Below are 27,921 nucleotides of genomic sequence, written 5' to 3'. Positions count from 1 at the left end.
CACAGGAGACAGGATACGTTTGAGTATATGAGGCTTAAGGACTTTTCTTCCCAGAAATTAACTCTTTTTTTTAAATCACCTGCTTTAAGCATTCAGGTCTTTTGTGTTGTGTTACCCCATGTGCACATCACTTCTTTACCACTTTTCACACCTTTCTGTCTCCCACACAGACACCTCACTTGCTTTCTGAAAGTTCTTAAAAGGTCTTCCTAAAAGTCTTGTGAGAATGTACCGATTGTAAGATATTCGGATTAGTAAATGATTAGTACAGTAGAAGCTTTGGGTACATGCTTAATATTTATTTACATTTCAAACATAATTCAGCTACTCAGAAAAGACAGTGTATTCAACGTTTGTATTTTGCTGCATGCAAGCCATGCAGTATTAATTTAAAATGAACTGCAGATGAAAAAATATGCATAAGCTGTGCATAACTACAGTAAAAATATAGTAAAATATATATTCTAAATTGACCAAAAATTAAAAATCCTCACTAACTGAAAAAAGAAGCAAATGGAGTACAAGCAATGACATACTTTCAGTATTATGCAATGCTTTACTGAGCAAGTCTGCAGATTTATGATTTCCTCTGATAAAACCCTGCTGCCAACAGCATTCTGTGGCTACACAATCTTTGTGGTGGATATCTCTGAGGAGCGTGACTGCATAGAGCTCCTCCTCTCTGAGAACTCGCTGATGATTATTGTGCAGCGACCAAAGCAAACAGGGAACCATTCTTTCAGAATCTTGATAACTAATTTCCTGAATCTCTGCCCCACGAAGGCGTAGATGATGGGGTTGATGCAGCAGTGACAGAACGCTATGGTTTCCACCCACTGCATAGCCATGGACAGGTCCTTGGTCCAGTCACAGGTGGCCATGTAGCCCAGCTTTTGCAGGAACTTCATGAAGATAATGATGTTGTAGGGTGTCCAGAAGAGAAAGAAAACACTGACCAAGACTAGAATGAGCCTGACAGCTTTGTGTTTCTTCTGAGACTTCATGGTCATTAAGATGGGGATTATTTGTGAGTAGCAGAACACCATCACTGAGAGAGGAATAATTAAGCCGAGGATATTCAGTTCAATATAAGTGACTAACTGCCACAATGTTTTTTCTGGATATTCCTGTTTGCATGTCCATACATCTGATGAATTCTTTGCTTGGGAGAAAATGATATTTGGCAGAGAAGCTCCCAAGCTGATCACCCACATAAAAAATGTCATCGCAGTGGCAGTTTTGACAGACCGGTACTTGGAAAAGAGGGAGGTATGGGCATGGACAATGACAGCATAGCGGTCTATGGTCATGAGGATCATGAAGAAGATACTTCCATAGAATCCCAGCATGTAGAGCGCTGTCACTGCATGGCACATAAAGCTCCCAAAGGTCCAGTCAGTAATGGCAGCGTAGTGAGCCCAGAAAGGCAATGAGAGAAGGAAGAGGAGGTCTGAAAGTGCCAGGTGGAAAAGGCACACATCTGTCACATTTGACCGGTTGTGGTACTTGACTAGGACACACAACACCAGGCCATTACCAATGAATCCCACTATGAAGACAATGCTGTAGAGGCATGGGAGGAAGACTCGGCTGAAATTCCTTACTTCGTTGATGTTGCAGCTCCCGTATTTGCTAAGGTTATCTTCATCATAATAGGATGAGTAGTCTAGAACTGTTTAAGAAAAAAACATTGCCTTTGTTATAATGCAGCACTGAATATTGAATTCGTATTATAAAAACAGCAAGGTTTCACTTCTGTCAAAATGTTGCTGCTTTGGTGACAATGGGAAGGAAACCCCAAAGTAGAAAATTCTGTGGAAAATTCAGTAATGTGCTTTACTGTTCTCTGGTGCAAGCTAGAGATTCCACTCCATCAACCAAATTTGATGCAATTGATCTATTTGTGCAATTATTGACAGGTTCAAGTTTTAGTCAGGTATGCTGGGTGTCTGGAAAAAGTTTCAAGTTTTGCAAGCCTCAGAATGTGTTGGAGCAACTGACAATCCCAAAACAGGTTAGTTTTTGTTCGAAATAGAAAACAAAGTACCTGGTGTTATTTTTTTAAATTGAACACCTAAATAATGCATTTCCAGAAACTAATTCCTAATTGCAATCATTACCGTCTAGTTTTAACAATCATGCAAATGAGATAAGGCAGCTGAGATAAGGCAGCTCTTGTGTTGTTGACTATGCTCTCAGGGTCTATTCTGTCATAAGAAGACAAGTAGCCTGCAGCTGTTTCCCCAAATAGGTTAGTTTTTTGTTTGAAATAGTAAGAAAACAAAGTACCTGCTATTTTTTTAAAAATAAAACCTAGATGCATTTTCACATTTAAGACATTTTAACAACAAATTCCTAGTTGAAATTATGACCATTAACAGTCATGCAAATGAGATAAGGCAAATCTTGTACTTACTTGTACTATTGCCGAAGTTGATCATATTGCTGCTGAGGTTTGTCAAAGACATGTCTGATTAGTTCAAATGCTGACTGTCAAATAAAGCTTTGTACAGCAGACTTCAATCTGATAACAGAACAAGATGCAATTTCCTGAGGCGGATCTTAAATCTATTGACGAAATATCAATATGAGTTAAGGTGCCTCAACCAGTCTTGCCACATCCATGTAAAAACTAAACAGTGGGTTTTTTTGTTTAGTTTTAATGAAAATCTTGCTTAATACTTAGAAGATTGCAGAAGTGCAGATGCAAAAAAGCACACACAGTTTAAAAGGCTGCTACCAAGACCGTTTTACTGTACCAGGGTTTTCTTCTTCTATTTCTCAGTTGATCTCAGATGCTAAACAAGGTAGTGTTTGTCTTCAACATAAGCAAATGGTGTGTATAGCTGAAGGCAGCAACAATTTATAATTCTCAAGTCTTTTCATAAACCTTGCCAAATATTTCGAAATGTTGTTGCAGCTGTTGTCTTCAAGGTCACTACAGAGGATCCAAGCTGCATACTTGATTTTGGCACAAGAAAACGCCTCAGTCCAGGAATTTAATCTCAGGTCGTGCTGAACCAAATATATACCAAATAGTTTACAATGCAGGGTTTTCTTTTCCTCCTTTCAGTGTCTTCTAGTGAAATGTTTCAGACTTTCCGTGCAGTATTTTGCATACACTAAACACATACAAAAAGCACATCACATAAATGATGCAGGAATATGACTGCAGCATGAGCCTGACTGCTTTGTGCATCATCTGAGACGACATTAAGATGAGGATGAAAAGCGAGAAGCTGAAAGGGGAACAGAGGGACCATCGAGAGCATCCTGAGCAGCTGCATCACTGGTTTGGGAATTGCACCGTCTCGGACTCGCAAGACCCTTCAGCGTATAGTGAGGACAGCTGAGAAGATCATCGGAGTCTCTCTTCCCTCTATCACGGACATTTACTCCACACGCGGCATCCACAAAGCTAACAGCATTGTGGATGATCCATTCGTTCAGCATTCGGACCCACACAACCAGACTGTTAAACAGTTTCTTCCCTCAGGCAATCAGGTATCTCAACAGAGAACTGAGCTGAGCTGGACACACGCACATGCACACACACACACACACACACACGTACAACCAAGATCTGATCTCAAAGGAGAACTGAACTGTGCTGGACACAGACACACACAAATAAATAACACACACGCACAAAAAAAGAACTGAACTGTGCTGGACATAGTCAGACACACACACACACTAAATTGTCCTGTTTGCATGCACATGTCACTTTACATTTATATTTATATATATTTATATTAATCCTGTTTATATATGTCACTTTAATATCTGCAATCACTGTATACACTGTTCTTTCATTGACTAACATGTCTTGTCTTGTCTTCCTGTGCACTTCTGTTGTAGGTCTAGTTCTTAAAGAATGCACCTTAAGTATAGTTTACTTTTTTAGTTTAATTTTTATTTTTAAATTACAGTTTTAATTTTTTTTATCTCTGTATTATAGCTCTGTGTTTGTCTGCGTCACTGTACTTTGTCTGTGTTATGTGTAGCACCTCTGGTCTAGGAGGAACGTTGTTTCACTTCACTGTGTACTGCATCAGCTATATGTGGTTGAAGTGACAAAAAAGCTTCTTTGACTTTGACTTTTGACTTTGATTGTCTTCCATGCTGTCTTTTCATGATATTCCTTCTTACTGGTCCATCCATTCAACTCAATCTTCAATTGGAAGAACCTGAAACAGCATCATAGTGGTTTGCTGTTCTAAATAAGCTTGTGGCTCCTTAGAAGCCCATTGTCTAACATGGCCTGCCTTGTTTTGCATCACATGCTTTGGTTTATAAACCATGAACCCTCGAGTCTTGCAACTATATTATCTCTCATTCACCGCTTCTTCATCCTGCTTCCTTATATAAGATCAGTGGGAAACTGTAGTATATGCAGATGAAAAAGACATATGTTTTCCCAGACATTTTAAAAAGTGTAGGTCAGTCTGATCTACAAGTGTCTTGATGGTACCAAAAGGGTGCTGAAGTACAATACCCATCAGCCCCAGCACATCAAATGTTTTGATCACTCTCACCCATCATTTCACTCTGATAAGCACAATTCTGTCTAGCAAGTAAAACTCCACCTGACTGTATAATTAGCACTGTTTGGGCTGTGCACATGTATTTTTTTTTTGTTTAAATTCATTCTGAAAGTCAGTAGATAGTTTCAAGATTGCCTCTAAGAAATCTCACCATAACAATGAAAGCTCCTGTTAAGCAATAAGTACTGTCACATCCTTATTTGCTTTCTAATTAGCTCATATAAGTTAATGTAAATGGAATATAGTAGCCAACATTAATAGTCTGTGACTAGTTAGCATTTAGTTAGTGGTTTAGAAGTTAGGCCTATATGTTATGGTTTACCAAGAACAGGAAACAAAATAACAGCTGCAGGGTAGACAAAAAATAGTTTAATTTTATTTCATATAGTAGCCAAACTTTATGGTCAGTTTCCACATGCATTCAAACTGTTGCCACAAAGTTGGACGCAAGATTGCATAGAAAGTCTTTGTCATGCTGGAACAGGTTCCAGGTATGGGAAAGTGTAACAACAACAACAACACAGTGTCCCTGTGCATAAATCAGGCTCCATGATTGTTTAGTGTCCAGACCTCCTCAATATCCCAACATGCTCTTGTGGCTGAATGATCAGAAATCCTCACAGCTGAGCTCTACAATCTAGTGGAAAGGCTTCCCAGAAGAGTGGAGGCTTTTATAATTACAAAGGGGGATGTTCAACAAACACACGTGGTTGTGATGGTCAGGTGTCCACAAACAGTCATATAGTTTACATGCATGTGGGTCACTTTTGCCCAATATGGTCATTAAGAACATGAAAACATAGTATAAATAGAACAGGGCTACTAAGATTAATTCGTAGTTCCTATTAGAAATGCACACAAAATTAGGACTTAGTTTACTACTGTCAAAACCTACGCAACTCCTATTTTTCTTTTGAGATGGCTGAAAACAGCATCCTGAGGTGCTCTCACAACTTGGAATGAGTGGTGGTTTGAGCTATTGTAGCCTTCCTGAGTCCAGTCAGGTTAACTGCTGCTCAACTATGTGCAAGTGTAACGTCCTCCTCTTTTTTTTTTCATTGACAGAATTCAGCAACATGCTGCATCGCCCTCTACTGATGGCTATAAATAATAACTCGTCAGTAAGCTAATCTAGGCGAGGATTTTCTAGAGATCACTGACCTGCAGAGTTTGATGAGCTGACACACCCTACTGCAAACCAAATTTGAATGACAATGAGACTCTGCAGGACTGTGACTTCCTGGTATTTGATTCATTGAGAATTTGTATTCAATGAAAATGTACAAAGGTGAAAATCATTCACATGAATATCTTCATGTCTTTGTAATGGACAACTAATACAGATTACATTAGATTCCTTTTGATTTACATTTTAATATAACTATAAATAAAAAATAAAAAAAATATGACAAGTGGCCACTGTGGCACACAAGGAAGCAAACATCAGTTTTTAGGAAATATTCTCCATTATTGTAAAAATAACTTAATCACTGATGATATTTCAAAATAACAGTCAAAACTTTATAACTTAAATAACTAAATTTATAACAAAATAAATGTTGCTTTCTTTAAATTTCTTGCCTACACCTTACTTCATTTTGTTATATGAGATGAGTTGGGGAATTTTTTTTTTGTCACAGTATGACATCACACATTTATTTCTAGAATTGAGAGTTTTCACAGCTTTTGAAATGATTCATTAGAATACCAAAGAAAACCTATTTTTTTCATTGCTCATGTACATGTGCTCAAATATCAAACTTATAGGAACATAATTCAAAAATGATTTGAAATAGGTGGGCTCTATACATAGTGACAAATGGTATGACAAATATGCAAAATGAAAACAATTAAAGCCTTAATAACAAAATTAGAGAATATAATGTGGTTACATGTGAATAAGAATGTGCAGTAATAATAATAATGTTAATTTTCATGTGTAACCAAAAACATTCTTTTGAAATCAATGTAAAAGTAAAGTATAATTGTGGGAAACTGTGAATTTTACAATGTTGCTGTCCGAACTTTTGGCTACACAATCTTTGTGGTGGAAACTACTGAGGAGCGTGAGGACATAGAGCTCCTCCTCTCCGAGAAGTCGCTGATGATTGTTGTGCAGCGACCAAAGCAAACAGGAAACCATTGCTTTAGTATTCTGATAACCAAAGTCCTGAATTTCTCTCCCACAAAGGCGTAAATGATGGGGTTGAGGCAGCAGTGACTGAACGCTATGGTTTCCACCCACTGTGCAGCCATGTTCAGGTCCTGTTCCCACTCACAACTTGTCATGTAGCCTAATTGACGCAGGAACTTCAGGAAGGTGACGATGTTGTAGGGCATCCAGAAGAGGAAGAAAACACTGACCAAAACCAGGATGAGTTTCACAGCTTTGTGCTTCTTCTGAGACTTTATAGTCATTAATACGGGTATGATGCGTGAGTAGCAGAACACCATCACTGAGAGAGGAATAATTAAGCCGAGGATGTTGAGCTCAATGTAAGAGAATGGCTTCCATGATGTCCCTTCTGGATATTCCTCTTTGCATGTCCATCCCTCTGATGCATTCTTCGCTTGGGAGAAAATGATGTTGGGCAGTGAGGCTGCAAAGCTAAGTGCCCACATAAAGAAAGCCAGCGCTAAGCTAGCTTTGACAGACCGGTGCTTGGAGACAAGGGTAGTATGGGCATGGACAATGACAGCGTAGCGATCCAAGGTCATGAGGATCATAAAGAAGATACTTCCATAGAATCCCAACATGTAAAGCGCCGTCACTGCATGGCACATAAAGTTCCCAAAGATCCACTGATTGATGGCAGCATAGTGAGCCCAGAAAGGCAATGAGATAAGGAAGAGGAGGTCTGAAAGGGCCAGGTTGAAGAGGCACACATCTGTCACATTTGAGCGTTGGTGGTATTTGACCAGGACACACAACACCAGGCCGTTACCAATGAATCCTGTGACAAAGACGATGCTGTAGAGCGTAGGGAGGAAGACTTGGCTGAAGGAACTTACATTGGTGTTGCTGCAGACCTGGAAGCTGCCACTTTCTTTTGCACTGTCGTAATAAGTGTAGTCCCCAGCTATTTATAAATGAAACAATTCTCTCATTAGAACAAAAAACTTATCTGTGGTTTTACATCAGAAATTTTGCTACTGTGCTGGATCGCCATCTATTGGATGCTATAAGTAATATCTGATTTCAAGAATCTACTCAATACAGTGTAAAAGCAGTTTTAGACATTTTAGACATATTTTGTGAAATAACCATTAATAAACAATACACAGTTTTATAATTGATGAAAAATGGAAACGATGAACCTACTTGTGACGTTGTCTGTCGTGGCCATGTCTCTTCAGTCCCAGACTGACTTTTGAAAGCATTTGGTGGAAGCACCGATATTAGTCTGAGCTGCAATTTCCTGGGGTGGGGCTTTCTTCTGCTGTCAGAAAAGTTATTTTAACTGCATATATTTGACAAAACAAAACAAGAATCTCCATAAATGTCTCTCTATATATACAACAAGCTGCTTTGGGACTATTTCCATTGTCCAACATGCAATACAATAAGATTTAACTGAAATTAAATTGAATAAACATACAATAGTCTGTATCCTCAAATAATATCTGGACGAAATTCTTGTGACTATATATATTACATTCACATTCAAACCTGTGTTTATGACTAACACCTGGTGTCGTATATCATTACTCTCACTACAAACTTTAAACCAGAAGCATGAATGCTTTCATAGATATACAATTATAAAATCAATGATTATAAATAAGTGCATAAAGGAAAGTCTAGTATCATCTAATGATTTACTCAAAGGTCCTGGGGAATAAATATTTTTAGCATGGACTGTTTCATTGCAGGGCATTTGTAGTTGGACTTTCAAACCATGTTTCATCAGATTACTGATTATTTATACTGTGAGATAAATGATAAAGTCTCAAGACGCAACCACAAAGTACAAAACATCAAGGTAAATGCATAGGTGTTGCAGTGCCACCTGTTGCTACATATATGAACCAACATTTAAAACTTAGGTGATATTAACCAAAACCTCCGAAGGCAGTTTTATCACTTTGCAGTTTTATCACTTTTCAGTAAAGAGTTGTTTTAGCCTTCTGGTTGTTCCTGCAGTAAAAGGATTGGGGAAAGGAGTATGTAATTTAAAAAAATAATCTGGCATCCCCACTGGTCTAGAATTTGTGGTTTTGATCCTTTGCTTAAGTTGGCTTCTGCTTAGATATCCTGTGCATGTTCTCCCCACAGCATTGGCGTAGTAGGACATGCCTGATACAGAGAAGATCTGTAGGCTCAACCCTCCTAGGCTCTCCCAGACTGCCAAGGTCATCATCCTATCCTAAAAACATGCCCAGAAATCTGGAACCTTCTTTTGGTTGTTACGCAGTTACATACCTGAAGTTCACTTCTTCAGATGGTGCCAAAAGAACATCATGATGTGGAAAAAAAAGGGGGCAATGTCTTTACCTCCGCATACTAGACAATTCATTCATCAATTCATCTTCTGTCCAGGAGATCCTCAAACACGAATTCAAGACAAGACTCTGAACACAATTCTCTTGGGGGTTTGTCTTGATTCTTAAAATACAAACTTGCTCATGCGTAGTCCACTAATGCTGCAACATTAATCTTGACCAAGAATATAATCCATATCAGATCTGTTGAAAACGAGGGAGTTGCAAATATTTTTCGAATGCTTCCATTCATGAATATAATAAAAGAAGAAAAAAAAACAATTAGCTCATGGTATTAAAGAAATAACTATACTAATGTAATCAGTATTTAAGCATTTACCTACCTGCCTGCCGGTCACATTTCCGTTTACGGCACTTTTGAATACTGAAAATACTAGAGATTTATAAATATTTACAAGTTGAAAACTGCTTATCCATGCTTGGTTTTGTAGATTTTCATTTTATGAAATAATTGTTTATTTTTTATTTTGGACATTTTGATAAAATGAGCTTGTGCGTTCTTATCTTATTCTTATCTTGATATTGGGCACTTGATTACATTAGGTTAGTTTCAGGTACCTTATATAATCTTAAATAACTAAATTCTCTGCTTCATCTCAGGCCACAGCACTTGACCCCATTGTTTTATTTTATTGTAACATTACGTCTTACTATTTCTATATGTCTAACAAACTATTTAGCACTTAATGTCACAAGAGATGATGAGAGGAATTTTTTTGTCTGTCGCTGTTGAAGAAACGACATTAAACAAGCCTGAAGTGTTTTTTTTTTTTTTTTTTGCCATTTACAATATTTACATTCTCATGGAAACTGTTCATCAGATAAGCAACAGACCTATTTTTAGACACCCAGACATGTTCATGTAATTTCACACCTTCTGACATGCTTCAGATACACAATCATTGTGTTACAAATATGACAAGAAAACATTTCATAATGATCATCTTAGTGAGATTTAATAATGGTTAATATAATGTGATTACATGTTGAGTAGAAAATTAAAAATGAAGCATATTCACTAACACAAAAATCTACATAAACATCACTGACTCAAAGTAAAATAATGACATGTAAATATAAACTTTAATCTAACCCAGATTAGTAAATACTGAATTGTGAACGCTTTACAAATTTAAATGCACAATGGCATTTTAATAATGTCATTTATGTCTACGCTTTTGGCTACACAATCTTCGTGGTGGAAACCACTGAGGAGCGCGAGGACATGGAGCCCTTCCTTTCCGAGAACTCGCTGACGATTGTTGTGCAATGGCCAAAGCATACAGGAAACCATTGTTTTAGTATTTTGATAACCAAATTCCTGAATTTCTGCCCAACAAAGGCGTAGATGATGGGGTTGAGGCAGCAGTGACTGAACGCTATGGTTTCCACCCACTGTGCAGCCATGTTCAAGTCCTGTTCCCACTTACAGTTTGTCATGTAGCTAAGTTGACGCAGGAACTTCAGGAAGATGACGATGTTGTAGGGTGTCCAGAAGAGGAAGAAGACACTGACCAAAGCCAGGATGAGCCTGACAGCTTTGTGCTTCTTCTGAGACTTTAGGACCATTAAGATGGGGATGATGCGTGAGTAGCAGAACACCATCACTGAGAGAGGAATAATTAAGCCGAGGATGTTGAGTTGAATGTAAGAGATTAACTTCCACAATGTCCCTTCTGGATATTCCTCTTTGCATGTCCATCCCTCTGATTCATTCTTTGCTTGGGAGAAAATGATGTTGGGCAGAGAGGCTGCAAAGCTGATCACCCACATAAAGAAAGCCATAACTATGCTAACTCTGACAGACCGGTGCTTGGAGAAGAGGGAGGTATGGGCATGGACAATGACAGCATAGCGGTCTAAAGTCATGAGGATCATGAAAAAGATACTTCCATAGAATCCCAGCATGTAGAGCGCCGTCACTGCATGGCACATAAAGTTCCCAAAGATCCAATGATTGATGGCAGCATAGTGAGCCCAGAAAGGCAATGAGAGAAGAAAGAGGAGGTCTGAAAGTGCCAGGTTGAAGAGGCACACATCTGTCACATTTGAGCGTTGGTGGTATTTGATCAGGACACACAACACCAGGCCATTACCAATGAACCCTATGATGAAGACGATGCTGTAGAGCGTAGGGAGGAAGACTTGGCTGAACGCACTTACATTGGTATTGCTGCAGACCTGGAAGCTGTCATTTTCTGTTTCACTGTAGTACTCAGAGTAGTCCCCAGCTGTTTATGAAACAGACAATCAATAGTTACATTAGAACAAAAAAAATTAGTCCTAGTCTAGACAGTCTTAAATTAGCTATAGCAATTTTAGACACCCTTTACTAATATGAGTAATACCAGTAATCACTAGACAGTCGCTAAATTCAACAATTATGCAAAAAGGAAAATTTCGTCCTACATGTCATGCTGTGGTATGTCGTTGCCATGCCTCCTTGGTCTAAGCGTAACTGAGAAAGCAGGTCGTGGAAGCTGCAGTATGACTAGGCTGAGCTGCGATTTCCTGGGGTGGAACTTGAGGCTGCTGACAGAAAAAGCTAAAAATCTAAACATCATGTGTTTGAGAACAGTACAAAAATGATATTTTTATATACATATAGTAGTCAAAATCCACAAATAAAAACTGTACCATCATTATTTAAGCTGATGTGTGTTTTTATTTCTTAGATGTTCTTTTGTTAAATCAGGGATTAATTAATCATTGAATAATTCAAATATAAAAGAACATTTTTATGGAGTATGAAAATTTTCTTTGCACAGATTAATATATTTATATTTATATAGTGTTTTCAAGTAATATGGGCATAATTTACTATAATTACATTTTCAGCAGTTTCAACATATTTCAGATTGTTTATACAGTGAGAAAAATATATAATGCACAGTATAAAGAAACCTAACACAGATTTGTTTTGCATAAAATATTTGTGGCTGTAGTGAAAATGGGCAAAATCTTTGTCTTTTTAAGCTTTCATTTTTCTTTTTTTCTTGGTTACTTTCTGTTTTTGCATTGTGCTATACTGCCATCTGTTGTTACATTTTTGAACTGATGTACCCAAAACAAAAAATCCTTTCGTAAACCAAAGCTTTATGATCCTGTATTTTAAAATGTTTAAACCCTCTGGCTTTACCGAAAGATCCAGTAAAAGATTGGAAGGGTCATGCTCATGATAGGAAAACAATTCTAACATTCCAATAGATTTCAGAATGTAAGTGTACAATTAAGTTAAAAGAGCAAGTGTTGCCAACTCCCAGGTTGAGGGTTTTTTCATGTTCTCGGTGGGTCCTCAACTGGTTCCTCTATATTCAGAGGTCCTCCCAGATTGCTGAGCTCCTCATTCTATTATTCGCTTACAGAAAGTAAGCAAAGAACAATCTGATGGATGGACCTTATTCCCATTGCCCATTTGTGCATCGTGAGTTCACATCCCAGGCTTATCAGGCTGCCACTGCTGGGCCCTTGAGCAAGGCCCTTAACTCTCAACTGCTTACCTGTATAAAGGAGATAAATGTAAGTATCTCTGGATAAGAGCTTCCCAATACCACCGACTGCCCCCCCCACCCACACACACACACACACACATTTTTTTTTAATGTTTTTTTTTTTTTATGTTGACTTAAGAGGCATTTCCACATTTCCATCCTGTGCAGCTCAGACTATTATGATTATTTTTTCTCTTTCATTGTTTTTTTCTCCACCCCTTATTTTGGCACTTGATGTGATTCCTTATGTTTCCATCTCATTTCAGTTTAGTCCTTGATCAGTTTTCCTAATTACACCCTTTTCTCTAAGATTATTAGATTTCCCTGTTTGATTTACAATTATGGATTTGCCTTTTTTGGTGATGCTTGCCTGTGTTATAATCCCTGCAGTTTACATGAACAGTGTTTGTTGATTTTGGATATTGTCCGATGACAAACATGTTTTGTAATATGTAGAGAAGACTTACTGGCATGCAAGTTTCCATTTATGGACAAGGGATGATCCTAATGTGGCTCTTTCTACAGTAAATGACTGATTGCTCCTTGGAACAATATTTTTATAATGTAAAAAAGCAGTTCATGTTGTCAGGAACAGCTGGACAGTGAACCTTGGAAGCCTGCTTCTTTGTGTGTCTTTTGTTACGTCCTTCCTATTGTTCCTATCCTGATTGTGTCACCTGTATCCCATTAGCCCTAATGTCTACCCCTATAAATTGGGATCCTTGTGTTTGTGTCATTGTCCATGATTGTTATCTGTACCGTGGTTTCTGTTGGGGTTTTGTTTGCTAGGTTCCATGTCCAAGCTAAGGTCTAGGTTTTGTTTTCGTTTTGTTTAACCACGCCATGTCTTGTGTTACGTTTGTTTCCCTATGTCGCGTCTTAAATGTAATAAAAGCAGTGCTTCGCTGAATCCTGCGCATGGGTCTCATTACACCGTGTGCTGGCGTGCGCACACGCACCACGGGCGTCTGGGGTCGAGCCCCGCATAGGGCGGGGGTCCCAGACGTTACACATGTGCAGTGTCTGTTAAAATGTTTACTGTCAGGATGGATGAATACAAGGGAGGGTGTGAGAGGGAGTGATGGGCTTATTTGGAGGATTTCTTTCTCATTCTAGCCACATCACATCTAATCTCTTTATTCATAATTTATGGGAAGAAATACTGTCAATAATCTACCACCCAGTTTATATTCTGATACAATAGCAATATCCACATTATTTGGTTGTAAGAGGATTTTTATTAATTAGTATTGTATATAAATTGCTAAACTGTATTCATATGTTTGCAGTTATATTGTTTTTATTGCCATTTTCCATCATTTTAACCAATGAAATGTAACTTTAATGTGCCACCTGAAAAAATACTTGCAAACAGCAGTTAACATTTAGACAGCCTATTTAACAGGCTATTTACTCAGGGTTCTCTGGTGGTCTAGTACCTTGGATTCATTACCCTCATAAGTCCTTGCTCCAGACCTCACACAGAGAACATCTAATGATTCTAGGCTGACCTGTTAGCAATCTCTGTCCAAACTTGCATTCTTCACTATAAATATTATTAAGTTTGCCAGTTGTTGATCTCTTTAGGTTTGTTATTTACAGTTATGGATTTGCCTTTTTTGACGATGCTCTCCTGTGTTGTAATCTCTGCAGTGGACTTTTTTTTTTTTTCAGACAAAGTTTGATTTCAAATGTCCTTAAATGAAAAGCATTCTCAAAATGTATACATTCAATACAAATAACAAATCATACCTGGTGATGAGAATTAATCTCTATAATTGCTATAACAGAACAAAAACAGCATGTTGTGTGTTATTGCTGACCACGGTGACATTTTAATGCTATAGTCTGTGTCACATATTTTTTATTGGTTTGGTTTGTTGTTATGACTTACTGATTATTTTTATTGCACACATACAACAGTACTTTGGGTTGTAAGTTTGTTTGTTTATTTTTTTGCCGAAAACAAAAAAATAAGTTCTAGTTTAAGTATTTCACAAGTAGTTCTTGTCATTTAAATGCAGCCAGTGACTCAGCTGTTCAGACATCTATGTGGAAGTTCATTCAACCACCTCGGGGCCAGAACAGAGAAGAGTCTTGATTCACACCTACCTTGTACACTAAGAGATGGTGGGACCAGTCAAGCAGTGCTAAATAATCTGAGGGAGCTTGGTGCAGCGCAAGGAGTGTTGAGAGCTTTGAGGTAATTTTCTGTTTTTGGCTTTGTAGGCAAACATTTGTGATTTAAATCTGATACGGGCAGCTACTGCTAGACAATGGAAGGGGTGCAGCAATACAGGTGTTGTGGGAGAACTTTGGAAGAAAAAGTCAAGTCAAGACAAGTAGTCCAGCTGCATTTTGAATCAATTTTTGTGGTTGAATTGTGCTCAAAGGTGCCAGGAGCGAATTGCAGTACCTTGCAGCATAAACCAACAGTCACTTCCAAGCAACATTACAATATCCAGAATCAACAATGCTATACAACACAATTCAAATACGCACTACATGACTCTAGATCCTTCTGAGTTGGTATACTGCAACTATATAGTACACAATACAAAATTCAGAATCCTGTCTTACCAGAAGATAATCAATTCACAAGAACAAAGGCACACAAATACAAACGTTAACTACTATATGACATTCGGTAAACTCATCAACTCAGTTAGAACATTTCATAATGTTATACAATGCTTGTTCCCTCTTTAACACACAAGGGTGATTATTTTCCAGTAACAATAAAAGAGAATAAGTCTTAAGTAGTAAAAGTAACTCCACTATGCATTAGCATTACACTGTGAAAATAACACAACAACACAAATAATAAAATAATATGAAAATAATATGATAACACAAAGCAGTCTAAAATAGATTTATTAGTAATAATAGTAAGATAATGTAATAATCATTAAAAATTATCAGCAAAGTATACTTCAAATTGCCTGCTGTTAGCAATACAAGCATTATTACTTATTGGAGAACAAAGCAACACAACTGGCATTAAACAAAAAAGTTCAATAATTACAACAAATAACCATCACACAAGGGGATCTTAAATTGTATTATGGAGTTATGGACCTTTTTTTAACAAATTGAAATAGATGTTAGTGATATTTGTGTTGAAGATTACAATTCTGATAATGCCACTGAGCAAGAAGTTACTGTGTGCCTAGTGGTAATCCTCTGAGAAAACTCACTGGCAGTTGAGCACCGGCCAAAGCAATGTGGACACCACTCTTTGAGGATCTTTAGAAATGAATTCCTGAATTTCTGCCCCACCAAGGCATAGATGATGGGGTTGAGGCAGCAGTGACTGAATGCTATGGTTTCCACCCACTGCATAGCCATGTTCAGGTCCTGTTCCCACTCACAGGTGCTCATATAACCCAAGTGATGTAGGAACTTCAGGAAGATGACGATGTTGTACGGTGTCCAGAAGAGGAAGAAGACACTGACCAAGGCTAGAATGAGCCTGACAGCGTTGTGTTTCTTCTGAGACTTCATGGTCATTAAGATGGGGATGATACGTGAGTAGCACAACACCATCACTGAGAGAGGAATAATTAAGCCGAGAATGTTGAGCTCAATGTAAGAGAATATCTTCCACTTCCAGTTTGGATATTCCACCCTACATGTCCATATATTCGAGCCATTTGACTTCATTGCTTGTGAGAAAATGATGGTTGGCAGAGAAGCTCCCAGGCTAAGTGTCCACATTAACAAAACCAGGGCTATGCTAGCTCTGACAGACCGGTGCTTGGAGAAGAGGGAAGTATAAGTATGGACAATGACAGCATAGCGATCTGCAGTCATAAGGATCATGAAGAAGATGTTTCCATAGAATCCCAGCATGTAGAGCGCCGTCACTGCATGGCACATGAAGCTCCCAAAGATCCACTGAGTGATGGCGGCGTAGTGAGCCCAGAAAGGCAATGATAGAAGGAAAAGGAGGTCTGAAAGGGCCAGGTTGAAGAGGCACACATCTGACATGTTGGATCTTTTGTGGTACTTGACCAGAACACAAACAACCAGGCCATTGCCGATGAACCCCACAATGAAGACGATGCTGTAGAGTGTAGGGAGGAAGACTTGGCTGAAGGCCTGTATGTTGGTGTTGCAGGGTGTGTACCCATCTGGAAACTGGTCATAAGCAGTATAGTCCATAGCTGTTTATGGAAAGAAATGACAATATAATGTATACAAAAGCAGCAACAGGCCAATATATGTTTAAGGAAATTTTTGAACAAAAAAGTAGTTGCACCTACAGTTGCCTTTCTCTAACATTTTAATCAACTGATGAACATATTCCTGGTCACAGTAGGAATGAAACGCAATGCCATTATTTGTATCAGAATTTAAGCCAGAAGAGGTTGTGGTCTTCAGAGACCCTTTAATGTAACATGAACCTGATTTTACCAACGCGAACAGGATTCCATGGAGACACCACTTTTTCATTTACAGATTATAACAAATAGCAATGTTCCTTTGAGCCTGAATCCTTCCCTACAACATCTATATGACTTTCCAGAAAGATTAGAGATTTACTGATTTAAAAAGCACAAAGAGCACACAAGTTATTTTTGTTCCATTAACAACTTCTTCAGTAAAGAAGAAAAGGAAATTGGAAAAATGCATAGTTTAATTAAATTAAATTCTTCCTCTGAAAAGAATGAGAGAAAAAAAACCCATTTACATATTACTACTAATTATAGCAGCATCCATCTACCAAGCAGTCACAAAAATGGAAAAAAAATCTACTTACTTGTGGAGATGTAGTGCATTGTAGCCATGTCTTTCCATGTCATTGAAGAGTGACTGTGAAGTCAGTCTGTAAGTCTGGAGTCTGGTAGGCTAAATAAAAAAGAGGCTGAACAATGATTTCTGGAGGTGGGGCTTTTTGTTGCCAAAACATTTATTCTAAACCAGATTACATGACAAGTCAGAAACATGCAAATACAAAAACATGCATGAACTTAAAATGAAAATGGAGAGTAAAACTGTTAATGGATATGCATTTTACTAAATTAACTATCTAAAATATGTGCACAGTGGAAAGTGTTTTGACTATATTGCATGCTAAGGCATGGGAGAAAATATGTACCATGGATGCTGATTTTTAACTAACAAGTGCACAATGAAACTTGTTTCTCAAAAGAGATATGATCATATTAAAGCAAAGCTGCTGGGGTTATATTGTGGTGTTGGGGGGTTGTGCTAGCTAAGTTTTGTGCTAGCTAAACACCATTTAAAAAAAAAACAACATTTAAAAAAAAATGAATTTAAATTGATTTTGATTTAAATTTTACATTAATTATTTGAATTTATAGTGTGATTGTGTAAATATTTGTACCTCCTTAATGAAGTGTGTGTGTGTGTGTGTGTGTGTGTGTGTGTGTGGTATTAGCAACACTATACGAATGCAACCTTCTTCTAGGGATCTTGCTAGCCATAAGAGACTGTTACTTGCAAGTTTAAATAAAACCTCTGACAAGTATATAAGAATTTCTCATTTATAATATAATTTGTAAAGAATGGATATGTACAGAGACAGCAGTATGTTATGTTAGACCAGTTAAGGCCAATATGACACCCACACAAACAAACTGTTCAAAAGAGGTTGTCTTATTTATACAAAAAATAAAGATAATAATAATAATAAAAAAAAAACTATTATCAGCTTCCCCTTCTACCTGACTAGCCCAAGGACTTGCATCCATGACTAACACAAATAACAGCCTTGACCTATATACACTGACTATTTTATTTACAAAAAATGACAGTATTTACTCAAATGAAATAACAAACCCATACTAAATAGACCAGGCCAATCTAAATATAATCTTCCTAAGCAAAGCACAAAACAAAACCTAGTGAACGCTACAACCATGGCTAAAAGTTTTGAGAATGACACAGATATTAATTTAAGTGTGCTGCTTCAGTATTTTTAGATCTCTTTGTCAGATGTTACTGAAGTATAATTACAAGCATTTCATAAGTGTCAAACACTTTTATTGACAATTACATTACGTTTATGCAAAGAGTCCCTGTTTGCAGTGTTGACCCTTCTATTTCAAGACCTCTGCAATTCACCCAGACATGCTGTCAGTCAACTTCTGGGCCACATCCTGACTGATGACAGTGCTTGGAGTTTGTCAGAATTTGTGGGTTTTTGTTTGTCCACCCGCCTTCTGAGGATTGGCCACAAGTTCTCAATGGGATTAAGTTCTGGGGAGTTTGGACCCAAACTTTTGATGTTTTGTTCCCTGAGCCACTTATTTATCACTTTTGCCTTTCCATCATGCTGGAAAAGTCATCACCATCCTGTTCTTGGATGGTTGGGAGAAGTGGCTCTCAGAGGATGCTTCATACCATTCTTTATTAATGGCTGTGTTAAGCAAAATTGTGAGTGAGCCCAGTCCCTTGGCTGAGAAGCAACCCCACACACATAAATGGTCTCAGGATGCTTTACTGTTGGCATGACATACACCTGATGGTAGCACTCACATTTTCTTCTCCATACAAGGTGTCTTTTCATTTCCTGATGTCCCAAATAATCAGAAAGGGAATTCATCAGAGAAAATTACTTTACCCCAGTCCTCAGCAGTCCATTCCCCATACATTTTGGAAAATATTAGTCTATCCCTGATGTTTTTCCTGGAGAGAAGTGCCTTCTTTGCTGCTCTTCTTAACACCAGGCCATCCTCCAAAATTCTTCACCTCACTGTGTGTGCAGATGCACTTACTGCCTGTCTGCTGCCATTCCTAAGCAAGCTCTGCACTGGTTCCCCAATTCTGCAGGTGAATAACCATTCATTGGATAATTGGAGTAGTCAGAGGCAGCGAACTGCACAAACTAAATAAAATATATATATTTTAACTCACAATGGCTGACAGAGGAGAAGAAATCGATTTGGTCGCAGACATCCTTACAAATGCATTTTCAAGATGGACTGTAATAAAATGGACTATTCCTTGTGAGGTGTGAAATACTGTAGCCTAATTTATTTTTTACTTTTCTATTTACGTGTTGCTATTTAACGGTTGATTATCTATTGCCGAGGCGTCATAATGTTGGTATAGAGGTGGATTAATTCAGGAAGGACAACAGTGAAGGCCTAGGTGTGAAATGCACAGCCCACCACTGTGTTCCATCCAGCAGTGCTGTGTATGCCGTTGTGACATGTCCCCTTCTACAATCTGCAGGTTAGCTGAAATCAGTAGGAGAGCAAATCCATGACTCTTGAGGTTACATAAAAGGTCATCAAGCTTGGCATCTCTATTAATGGAGTCACTTGTCCTGTGGAATTCAGTGAAGGTCATTACTAGTGAAAACTGATGGTACTAAATCCTTTGCAGAGAATGCAATTGTTTGCAGTATCTACTTGGTCAAAAGCCAGCCTGGTTGGTTCTCACAATAAGATCAATATATGATTATATTAACATTGTGTGCACTTTTGCACCCTATGTTTAGTAGATTTGGTTTTCCTGTTGATTTTCCCATGCCTTGTCCTGTCTTTTATGCTAGTTGTTCTAGTTTTTTGTTGTTTCTTTTCCTGTCTTTGTTTATTAGTTGTTTATCCATGGATGACTTATGTTCATGTTCAAGTGGGGTGAAATGTCAGTCCTACTGGTTTGTGCTTCAGTACCAGGAAACAGAGACTCCATACAAAATTGCACTGTGAAAATAGTAGGAAAAGTGTAAGATGAAAAAAAATCTTTAGACTTGAGATTTAATCCCTATTATAATGTGATTAAATACTTTCAGACTGCAGTAATTAGTTTCAGTAGAGTATAAATCAGTGACTTCATTGTTTCTGAAACAGTATATAGAGAATTAGTCTGAAATGGAGAACTAAGCATATAATATATACATTAAACTATGCACAACTGACACAAAAAATAAATGATAAAATTATTTTATTTTGTTTTGCCAATTAACAAAATGATTAGCCTCATAGCCATGTCTTCTCTATCCAAGAGTGGTTGTGAAAGCAGGCTGCGTAGGCTGTTTTATGATGAGTCATTATGGTGTGATTTCCTGAGGTGGGGCTTGGATTTACCAACAGAACAATTATTTAAATGGCATCTACATAAAAGAAAACATGTACATAAACACACTTGTATACAGTGGGTTCAGAAAGAATTTAGAACCTTTCAGCTTTTACACAGTTGTGTATTTATTTTAAAAGTACATTTATATAGATGAAATCAAATTGACTTGTCAGTCAAGTATAGGCTGGGCCACTTAAAGACATTCAGACTTTTTCAATCCAATTTTGGTTTCATCAAACCACAAAATCTTTTTCTTAATGTTCTTTAAGTGCCTGCCACATTGATTTTTAGTAAGGAGTGGCTTCCATTTAGCATGACATCCTGAACTATTTTTGAGAGCCATCCTTGGACCCATGCCATGATTATGGACCTCCAGGAAACAAAGCATTCTCTTGAATGTGTGTGACATATACCTTGACTGGACTCAATGAACACCAAAAAAGTGAACACAACTCTCACTGTGATAAACTGAATTGTATGAAGATAATGCATACTTTTGCAACACCTCCCTCAACAAATATAGAGACCTAATATCTTATGATTATCTCAAATACAAAGTGAACCTGGGAAAAATTGATAGTTTGTTTACATTATCTAAAGTTGTCAACTCTTCACTGGTGGAGACTTCAGTGCAAAACTGATCATAGTAATTTCAGTCCTCTATGGCTAATTGGTACCACCCAAAGCAATCCCATGTATCTCTAGCCTTTACTTTCATGACAAAATAAATCTTGTCAGTAAAAATTTGCGTTCCCAAGCTACCAATTCTTGATTGCATTACCTCACCTAGTTTAAGGTTCATTTTGCTGAAATTAAACATTATATACTGTTTAACTCAGTGGTGGACCGTCAGAGCCAGCAAGGCCTTCTCTGCTGGCCTAAACAGCAGTGATCTGAATCACTGACTTGCATTTTAATATATTTAATATATTTTTCCATGAATGTGTATTAAATTATTCCCAATAGTCTATTCTCTACATTTCATAGCTTTTCTCTTGCTTCCAGTAGTGTATATTTATGATAATTTGATGATTTGATATTTATGATAATTTATGAAAATTTGATGATTTTCACCACCAATTGATTTAAACCACCACTGGTTTAACTCCATAGACAAGTTGGACTTCATATCAAATTTGGATATGAGATATACTACTTAATTACAACATTTTAATTTTAAAAAATTCTTACAAATAGTAATATACAGAATAGATTTTCCAGGGGAGATCTCAACATCTAACTTCCTGTTAAAGTATATGTAGGTAATTTGGCACTTAGGGAGAATGAGTTGATGAGGATTTCATGCTGTATTTTAACAAAGGAAATTATGTGTTTCAAGAAATGAAAAAAAGAGAGAATAACAATGTCCTTAGTGTTAGCAGTGTGAGTTTTTTATTTTTATTTTTTTAAGTAGATGTGGTCACAAATATAGTAGAAGTTATAGATATAACATTAGATAATCTTATAACCCTTGATCAAGTGTATTGAACTCTAAATATTAACTCATTGCTTCAGTGGTGGATTAAGATATAGGCCATTTAAGCAGAATAGGAAAACAGTCATAACATTCAAATCATTTGCTTAATATCATGTAGCCATGGACTTAAAGGCATGGAGTCTATTAGACCGCTGAAGATTTGCTTTGACATGACTATCAGCTGACATGACTTTATCAGATGATCCTTAAAGTCCTGCAAGTGGATTGACATTTGGATGCCGTGATGCCGTTGTCTTGTTTCTTAAACCATTCCATTGTCCTTATGAGTGCTTTCTTTTTTTCTGTGGAATTTGTTTGACTTCTGATTGGTTGGTCTGAAATCATGCATCTGTACTTTTTCCAGGTAAGATTGAAAAATACTGCTGTAGAATTCACTTGTCACAGTCTTCAGCTACAAGTTATTGCCATGTCATCTCTCTCCAAGAAGGTCAACTCCCTCAAATTATAGTTAGAATTAGAAGTGAAGAATTAGTCATATATATCTTATCACTAATTCTTGTTTAAAGACTCTTCTTCTTCTTCTTTCGGCTTTTCCCTTCAGGGGTCGCCACAGCGAATCATCTCTCTCCACCTATCCCTATCTTCTGCATCCTCAACACTTACACCCACTAGCTTCATGTCTTCATTTATTACATCCAAATACCTAGGCCAAACCTTCCTCTTTTCCTCCTGCCTGGCAGCTCCATGTCCAACACTCTCCTACCAATATAGTCACTCTCCCTCCTCTGGACATGTCCAAACCATCTAAACCTGGCCTCTCTAACTTTGTCCCTCAAACGTCCAACATGAGCTGTCCCTCTGATGTACTCGTTCCTGATCCTGTCCAACCTTGTCACTCCCAAAGAGAACCTCAACATCTTCAGCTCTGCTACTTCCAGCTCTGACTCCTGTCTCTGTCTCAGTGATACTGTAAATTCTTGTTTAAAGACTATGAAAAGCTTATGTCCTGTATACTCATTACTATTGTGAATTTTCCTGTATACTCATTACTATTGTTAACAATAGGCTATACAATATAGCCTATTATAAATTCTAAGCCTTTGGTTTTTTCTTCTTGTTTTTTTTATTTTTTTATTTTCTTGGTGGCTATGCTTAAAAATGTAATCCAGCCTACAGAAACGTTTTGGGTTTCACGGTTAGCTGATGGACTGCTAGGTCAACGGGTCAGCTTTTTGAGGGTTTAAACTGCAGTGAAATTTATTGGTACATTTGATTTGTCAAAATCCTGTGGCTGTTCCTGATTTTAGTATGTATATGTGTAAGAAAAAAGCATAAACATCACAAGGTTTCAACAAATTTCAGAATAAGAGATTTAAGGTTCACAGAACACTTGTTGTTGGTTTCAGTATTTACTCTACCAAGTGGTACCCAGCGGTACAATAGCTTAAAAAACCCACTGAACAAATCCAGCTTGTATATAGACACATATGAAACACGGAGCTACACGGAACCATGAATTCATGCAGAAAGCGCTTCTGAAGTATTTGTAGTAATTTGTCACATGCATATCACATTGAAAGCAGTATTTCAATTACAAATGGCAGTCGCAAAATGAAAATGTAGTTAGCTGGAAAAGTGTCATAAACCAGAGTCTGATAGTACAGGCTGTTTACATGGGCTGTTATTATGGATGCCCACTAGGTATTTGCATATACAAATATATAAACACTAGTAAATACATTTTACAGTATAGGGGTCAGCATGCCTACAAACATCCGGGTTTGTAGGCAAAGCAGTCTAGAAACTCAGATGCATGCCTTAGTTAAAAGCAAAATGTGCATGTGTCATGTTGCACAGAATTATTTGTCTGGTCATGAGCTAGTTTTTATTACCTACTCTGAATAGTTGAGATGAAAGAAGACTTGTTGAGAGAGAAAAAAAAAAATTCTGCTTAACAACTTAAAGAGAAATAGAACATTTGTTGAGGAAACAAATGTTTCAAGCTGCTTTAATTGATAACAGGAACTGAATAACACTAAACTTTAAATGTTAAATATGCATTTATTGGAAAATAATTGACTTGAGAATAATAATAGTAGTGTTGTAATGTAAACCTTACATTATAGTGTTCATTGTCCTGTCTTAACAAGCAAGATAATCAGGTGGTAAGGTTCATTTTTGTTTCTATCTGTTACACAGTGCAATTAGAACAAGTGAAATACAAGCAAAGGCTTAATAATATTAATAATACTAACTTAATGTGATAACATCTCAGTTGGCAGTATTTAGAATAAGTAGATTTTACTCAAAGGGCTCACAGGACTAAAACTTTGTTTGAAATGAAGAACAAAACATATGAGATTGCATAAACAAAACAAAAATGTCATTAACCAAGAAGTAAAATAATGATTAATCTTTCTTCTGAAAAAGGAGAAACAAATGGCAGATTTTGAATTGCTTTACAAATGCTAAGCCGATAACATGCAATGGCAGTTATCAGTTATCAGACCAGTTCTGGCTACACAGTCTTTGAGCTGGAAATTTCTGCAGTGCGTAAGGACATAAAGCTCCTCCTCATTGAGAATTGATTGACAGTTGTTGAGTACTGACCAAAGCAAAGAGGAAACCACTCTTTCAGAATTTTGAGGGCTAAATTCCTGAATTTCTCCCCAACAAAGGCATAGATTATGGGGTTGAGGCAGCAGTGACAGAATGCTATGGATTCCACCCACTGCATAGCCATGTTTAGGTCCTTGTGCCACTGACAGTTGTTCATGTAACCAAACTGTTGCAGGAACATCAGGAAATTGACAATGTTGTAAGGCATCCAGAAGAGGAGGAAAATTGTGAACAAGACAAAGATGAGCCTGACAGCTTTGTGTTTTTTTTTAGATTTCATGGCTTTCAAGACAGGGATGATGCGTGAGTAGCAGAACACCATCACTGAGAGAGGAACAATCAACCCTAAAACATTCAGCTCGATGTAAGAGAATGACCTCCATGCTTTTCCTGGATATTCCACTTTGCAAGTTGATATGTTCGATTCATTTGCCAGATTCACTTGGGCAAAAATTATGTTTGGCAGAGAAGCTCCCAAGCTGATTGCCCACATAAAAAAAACCAGCAATAAGCTAGCTCTGACAGACCAGTGCTTGGTGAAGTTGGAGTTACGGGCATGAACAGTAATAGTATAGCGGTGTGCGGTCATGAGGACCATGAAGAAGATGCTTCCATAGAATCCCAGCATGTAGAGCGTTGTCACTGCATAGCACATGAAGCTCCCAAAGATCCAGTCAGTAATGGCAGCGTAGTGAGCCCAGAAAGGCAATGAGAGAAGGAAGAGGAGGTCTGAAAGTGCCAGATGGAAAAGGCACACATCTGTCACATTTGATTTTTTATGATACTTGACCAACACAGACACTACCAGACCATTTCCAATGAACCCCACAATAAAGACAACACTGTAGATGGTTGGCAGGAAAATCCGGCTGAATGACCTTACATTGTCGTTTTTGCAGACCTGGGTTGAGGTCGGTGATAGGTTGTAATAGTCGTCGTAGTTTTCGGCTATTTGTGGAAAGAAATTAAATAAATAATGGCCTTAATAGCATATGTTAAATAGTACAAGTTCAATCCAACAGTGTATACCATAAAGGCTAATACATAGTTAATGTATACCAAAAAGGGAATTTCTTTGTGGCTGCTCTAAAAAAAATTCCAGTTTGGTATTTTATTGTTGTCATTTATTGGCAACTATAACATAGGTGTATTTTCAGCAACTCTAAACAAGGGAAACTAGTTTGCACATGCACAAGAAATTTCATGCACATTTTACTTCTTAGAGTAACGGCCATTAATAGCCACCAAAGAAGTTCTAGATTTAATAATGAAGCATAACAGAAATAATGGCACCTACTTGGCATTTTGAGGTATATCTCCTTCAAAACTCCTGAGTCGATCGTTGCCTGTGAAAGCAGGTTGTGTAAGTTGCTGCATGCATATGAAAATGCTGAGCTGAGAGGTGTGGCTTTATTCTGCTGTTGTGTTAACAAGGAAAGACACTTGAAATCAACTCAGAAGAGCCATTGATTCATTGTGTCCTAATTCCCACTGCTTTCACTTGAGTGCTTTTCAGTTGAGAAACAGATATTGACTAGTTAAATAAGGTATTTAGCAACTTATTGATACATTTACAAGGTCTCTGTTTTCAATCCTTTTTTCACAAACTGAAGCTTGCAAAAGAAAATGTTCAAATGCCTGAGCCTTGTATGCTTAGTGTTTATCCCATGTTATGTTAATCATAAAGAAAATGTTTTCCAGCTCTCTGGCCATTCCTGAAGGTAAAATGATCTTTGAGAATGATAAATAGTGGGATATTGCAAGAAAGCTGATCACTACAGACCAGACCAGAAAATATTCCTATAGAATTTTGAGAATAAAATCTATTCAATAAATGTTGATGTTTTTGCTCTTTAGTAGCATTTAGAATTTATTTTTCCTTAAAAAAACTGTATCTTACAACCGAATGAACAATAGCCTTCTATTAATAGATGCAGATAAACATGGACAACTCACAGATCTACCCCCCACAGAAGTAGATTTCTTGGTGAAATCTTGGTGATGAAATTCAGAAGGCAATTCTTTTATGCACATCAAATTTTTTCAACCTACATTTAAATTACAGAACCATGCAGCCTCTTTTAGTCACTTAACAGCATGTGTGGTACAAATTTCTGGGTTCATAGGAAACTAGAAAATTGCACAGATGCTATCGGTTATTATTACTATTGTTTTTTAAATAATATATAAAACTTTTCCTGACCTTCCCAACCCTCAAATATTTAAATATGAGTCAAAAACCTTTCATCTCAGACATTGGGTAAATTGTTAAACTGTAAAAAACCTGTCTAAAAACTTAGAAAGAAATGTAGAAGCTCACTTATTAGCAGGATCTATGGAGGATGAAATCCAATTGTTGCGAGAACTTCACGAAGATAATGATGTTGTAATGCATCCAAAAGAGGAAGGAAGCAACAAGACTCTAAAAACTCTAAAAGCCTTATGTTTCTTCTGAGACGTCATGTCCATTAAGATGAGGATGATATGCAAATAGCAGAACACAGTCACTGAAAGAGGAATAATTAAGCCATGGATCTTCAGTTCAATGTAAGAGAATGACTTGCTGTCCCATTGGTATTTTCCATTTCACATGCCTATCAATTTGATTCATTATTCACTTGGGAGAAAATGATGGCTTTGTAGACAAGCATAATTGTTTTAATTCTGATATGTGCAGCTACTGGTAGCCAGTGGTGGGAGGGCAGCAATGGGATTTTTATGGTTCAAGAATAATTATAATATTTCTTTGAAAATGTTTTGTTTTTATTATATTTCTATTGCTATTCAAATATTAATTCTAAGTACAAGAAGAAAGGAAAACTGGTCAATTTTTTGTCATTGTTTTAGCCACAGGAGAATATGGAGTGTTTCAGTCCAGAGGTTTTCAAATAACAAGACAATAATGTCATTAAATTCTCTGTAAGGCTGCTAAGGTGATGTAGTGGTAATCTGTTTTGTGCCAACTTAATGCTTGTAATGTAAAATGTTTGACAGAGAAATTAGTTTGAAACCATTATGGTCAGAGAAAGCTAAGCATGGAGATGACTAATAATACTGTTTAATGAAAACCTTGGACCATGATAATACTCATATTAGGAAACGGCAGAGCAGATTTGTATTTTAATGAACACAAACAATACAGAAATTTAGACATGGACTACAGAAATCAACGTAACTTAGCGACATAAGACAAAAGCTAGAAATAGCAATAAGTGAGGTGCAAGACATAAAACAAAAAATGTCCATAAAAGCTGTAGACAAAAGAATCATT

The 27,921-nt window shown here is 37.2% G+C and overlaps 4 protein-coding genes across 5 annotated transcripts; all 4 read right to left on the bottom strand.

Moving 5' to 3' along the window:
* Positions 1–287: 287 nt before the first annotated feature.
* Positions 288–3,041, bottom strand: LOC131344487 (C-C chemokine receptor type 5-like). The gene is made up of 2 exons (XM_058376862.1): positions 2,417–3,041; positions 288–1,672 (listed from the first exon to the last, which is right to left on the bottom strand). Exons 1-2 carry the CDS (start codon positions 2,466–2,468, stop codon positions 624–626), a joined length of 1,101 nt encoding a protein of 366 aa, XP_058232845.1. The 5' UTR covers positions 2,469–3,041; the 3' UTR covers positions 288–623.
* Positions 3,042–4,910: 1,869 nt separating this feature from the next.
* Positions 4,911–8,097, bottom strand: LOC131344028 (C-C chemokine receptor type 5-like). The gene is made up of 2 exons (XM_058375990.1): positions 7,870–8,097; positions 4,911–7,627 (listed from the first exon to the last, which is right to left on the bottom strand). The coding sequence occupies exons 1-2, from the start codon at positions 7,892–7,894 to the stop codon at positions 6,579–6,581; spliced, it is 1,074 nt and encodes a 357-aa protein (XP_058231973.1). The 5' UTR covers positions 7,895–8,097; the 3' UTR covers positions 4,911–6,578.
* Positions 8,098–9,926: 1,829 nt separating this feature from the next.
* Positions 9,927–11,583, bottom strand: LOC131344220 (C-C chemokine receptor type 5-like). Its single transcript, XM_058376360.1, has 2 exons — positions 11,460–11,583; positions 9,927–11,281 (listed from the first exon to the last, which is right to left on the bottom strand). The coding sequence occupies exons 1-2, from the start codon at positions 11,485–11,487 to the stop codon at positions 10,233–10,235; spliced, it is 1,077 nt and encodes a 358-aa protein (XP_058232343.1). The 5' UTR covers positions 11,488–11,583; the 3' UTR covers positions 9,927–10,232.
* Positions 11,584–13,716: 2,133 nt separating this feature from the next.
* Positions 13,717–26,058, bottom strand: LOC131357426 (C-C chemokine receptor type 4-like). Of its 2 annotated transcripts, XM_058396428.1 has the most exons (3): positions 25,948–26,030; positions 17,304–17,392; positions 13,717–16,707 (listed from the first exon to the last, which is right to left on the bottom strand). In XM_058396428.1, the coding sequence occupies exons 2-3, from the start codon at positions 17,344–17,346 to the stop codon at positions 15,668–15,670; spliced, it is 1,083 nt and encodes a 360-aa protein (XP_058252411.1). In that variant the 5' UTR covers positions 17,347–17,392; positions 25,948–26,030; the 3' UTR covers positions 13,717–15,667. The 2 variants fall into 2 exon arrangements, with proteins under 2 accessions (XP_058252411.1, XP_058252477.1); XM_058396494.1 differs by lacking the exons at positions 13,717–16,707; positions 17,304–17,392 and adding an exon at positions 22,016–25,598 and having other exon boundaries at positions 25,948–26,058.
* Positions 26,059–27,921: the final 1,863 nt, after the last annotated feature.

This window comes from Hemibagrus wyckioides, linkage group LG01 (genome assembly GCF_019097595.1).
Source record: "Hemibagrus wyckioides isolate EC202008001 linkage group LG01, SWU_Hwy_1.0, whole genome shotgun sequence".
Classification (NCBI taxonomy): Eukaryota; Metazoa; Chordata; class Actinopteri; order Siluriformes; family Bagridae; genus Hemibagrus; species Hemibagrus wyckioides.
This window is presented reverse-complemented; position numbering and strand designations above follow the sequence as displayed.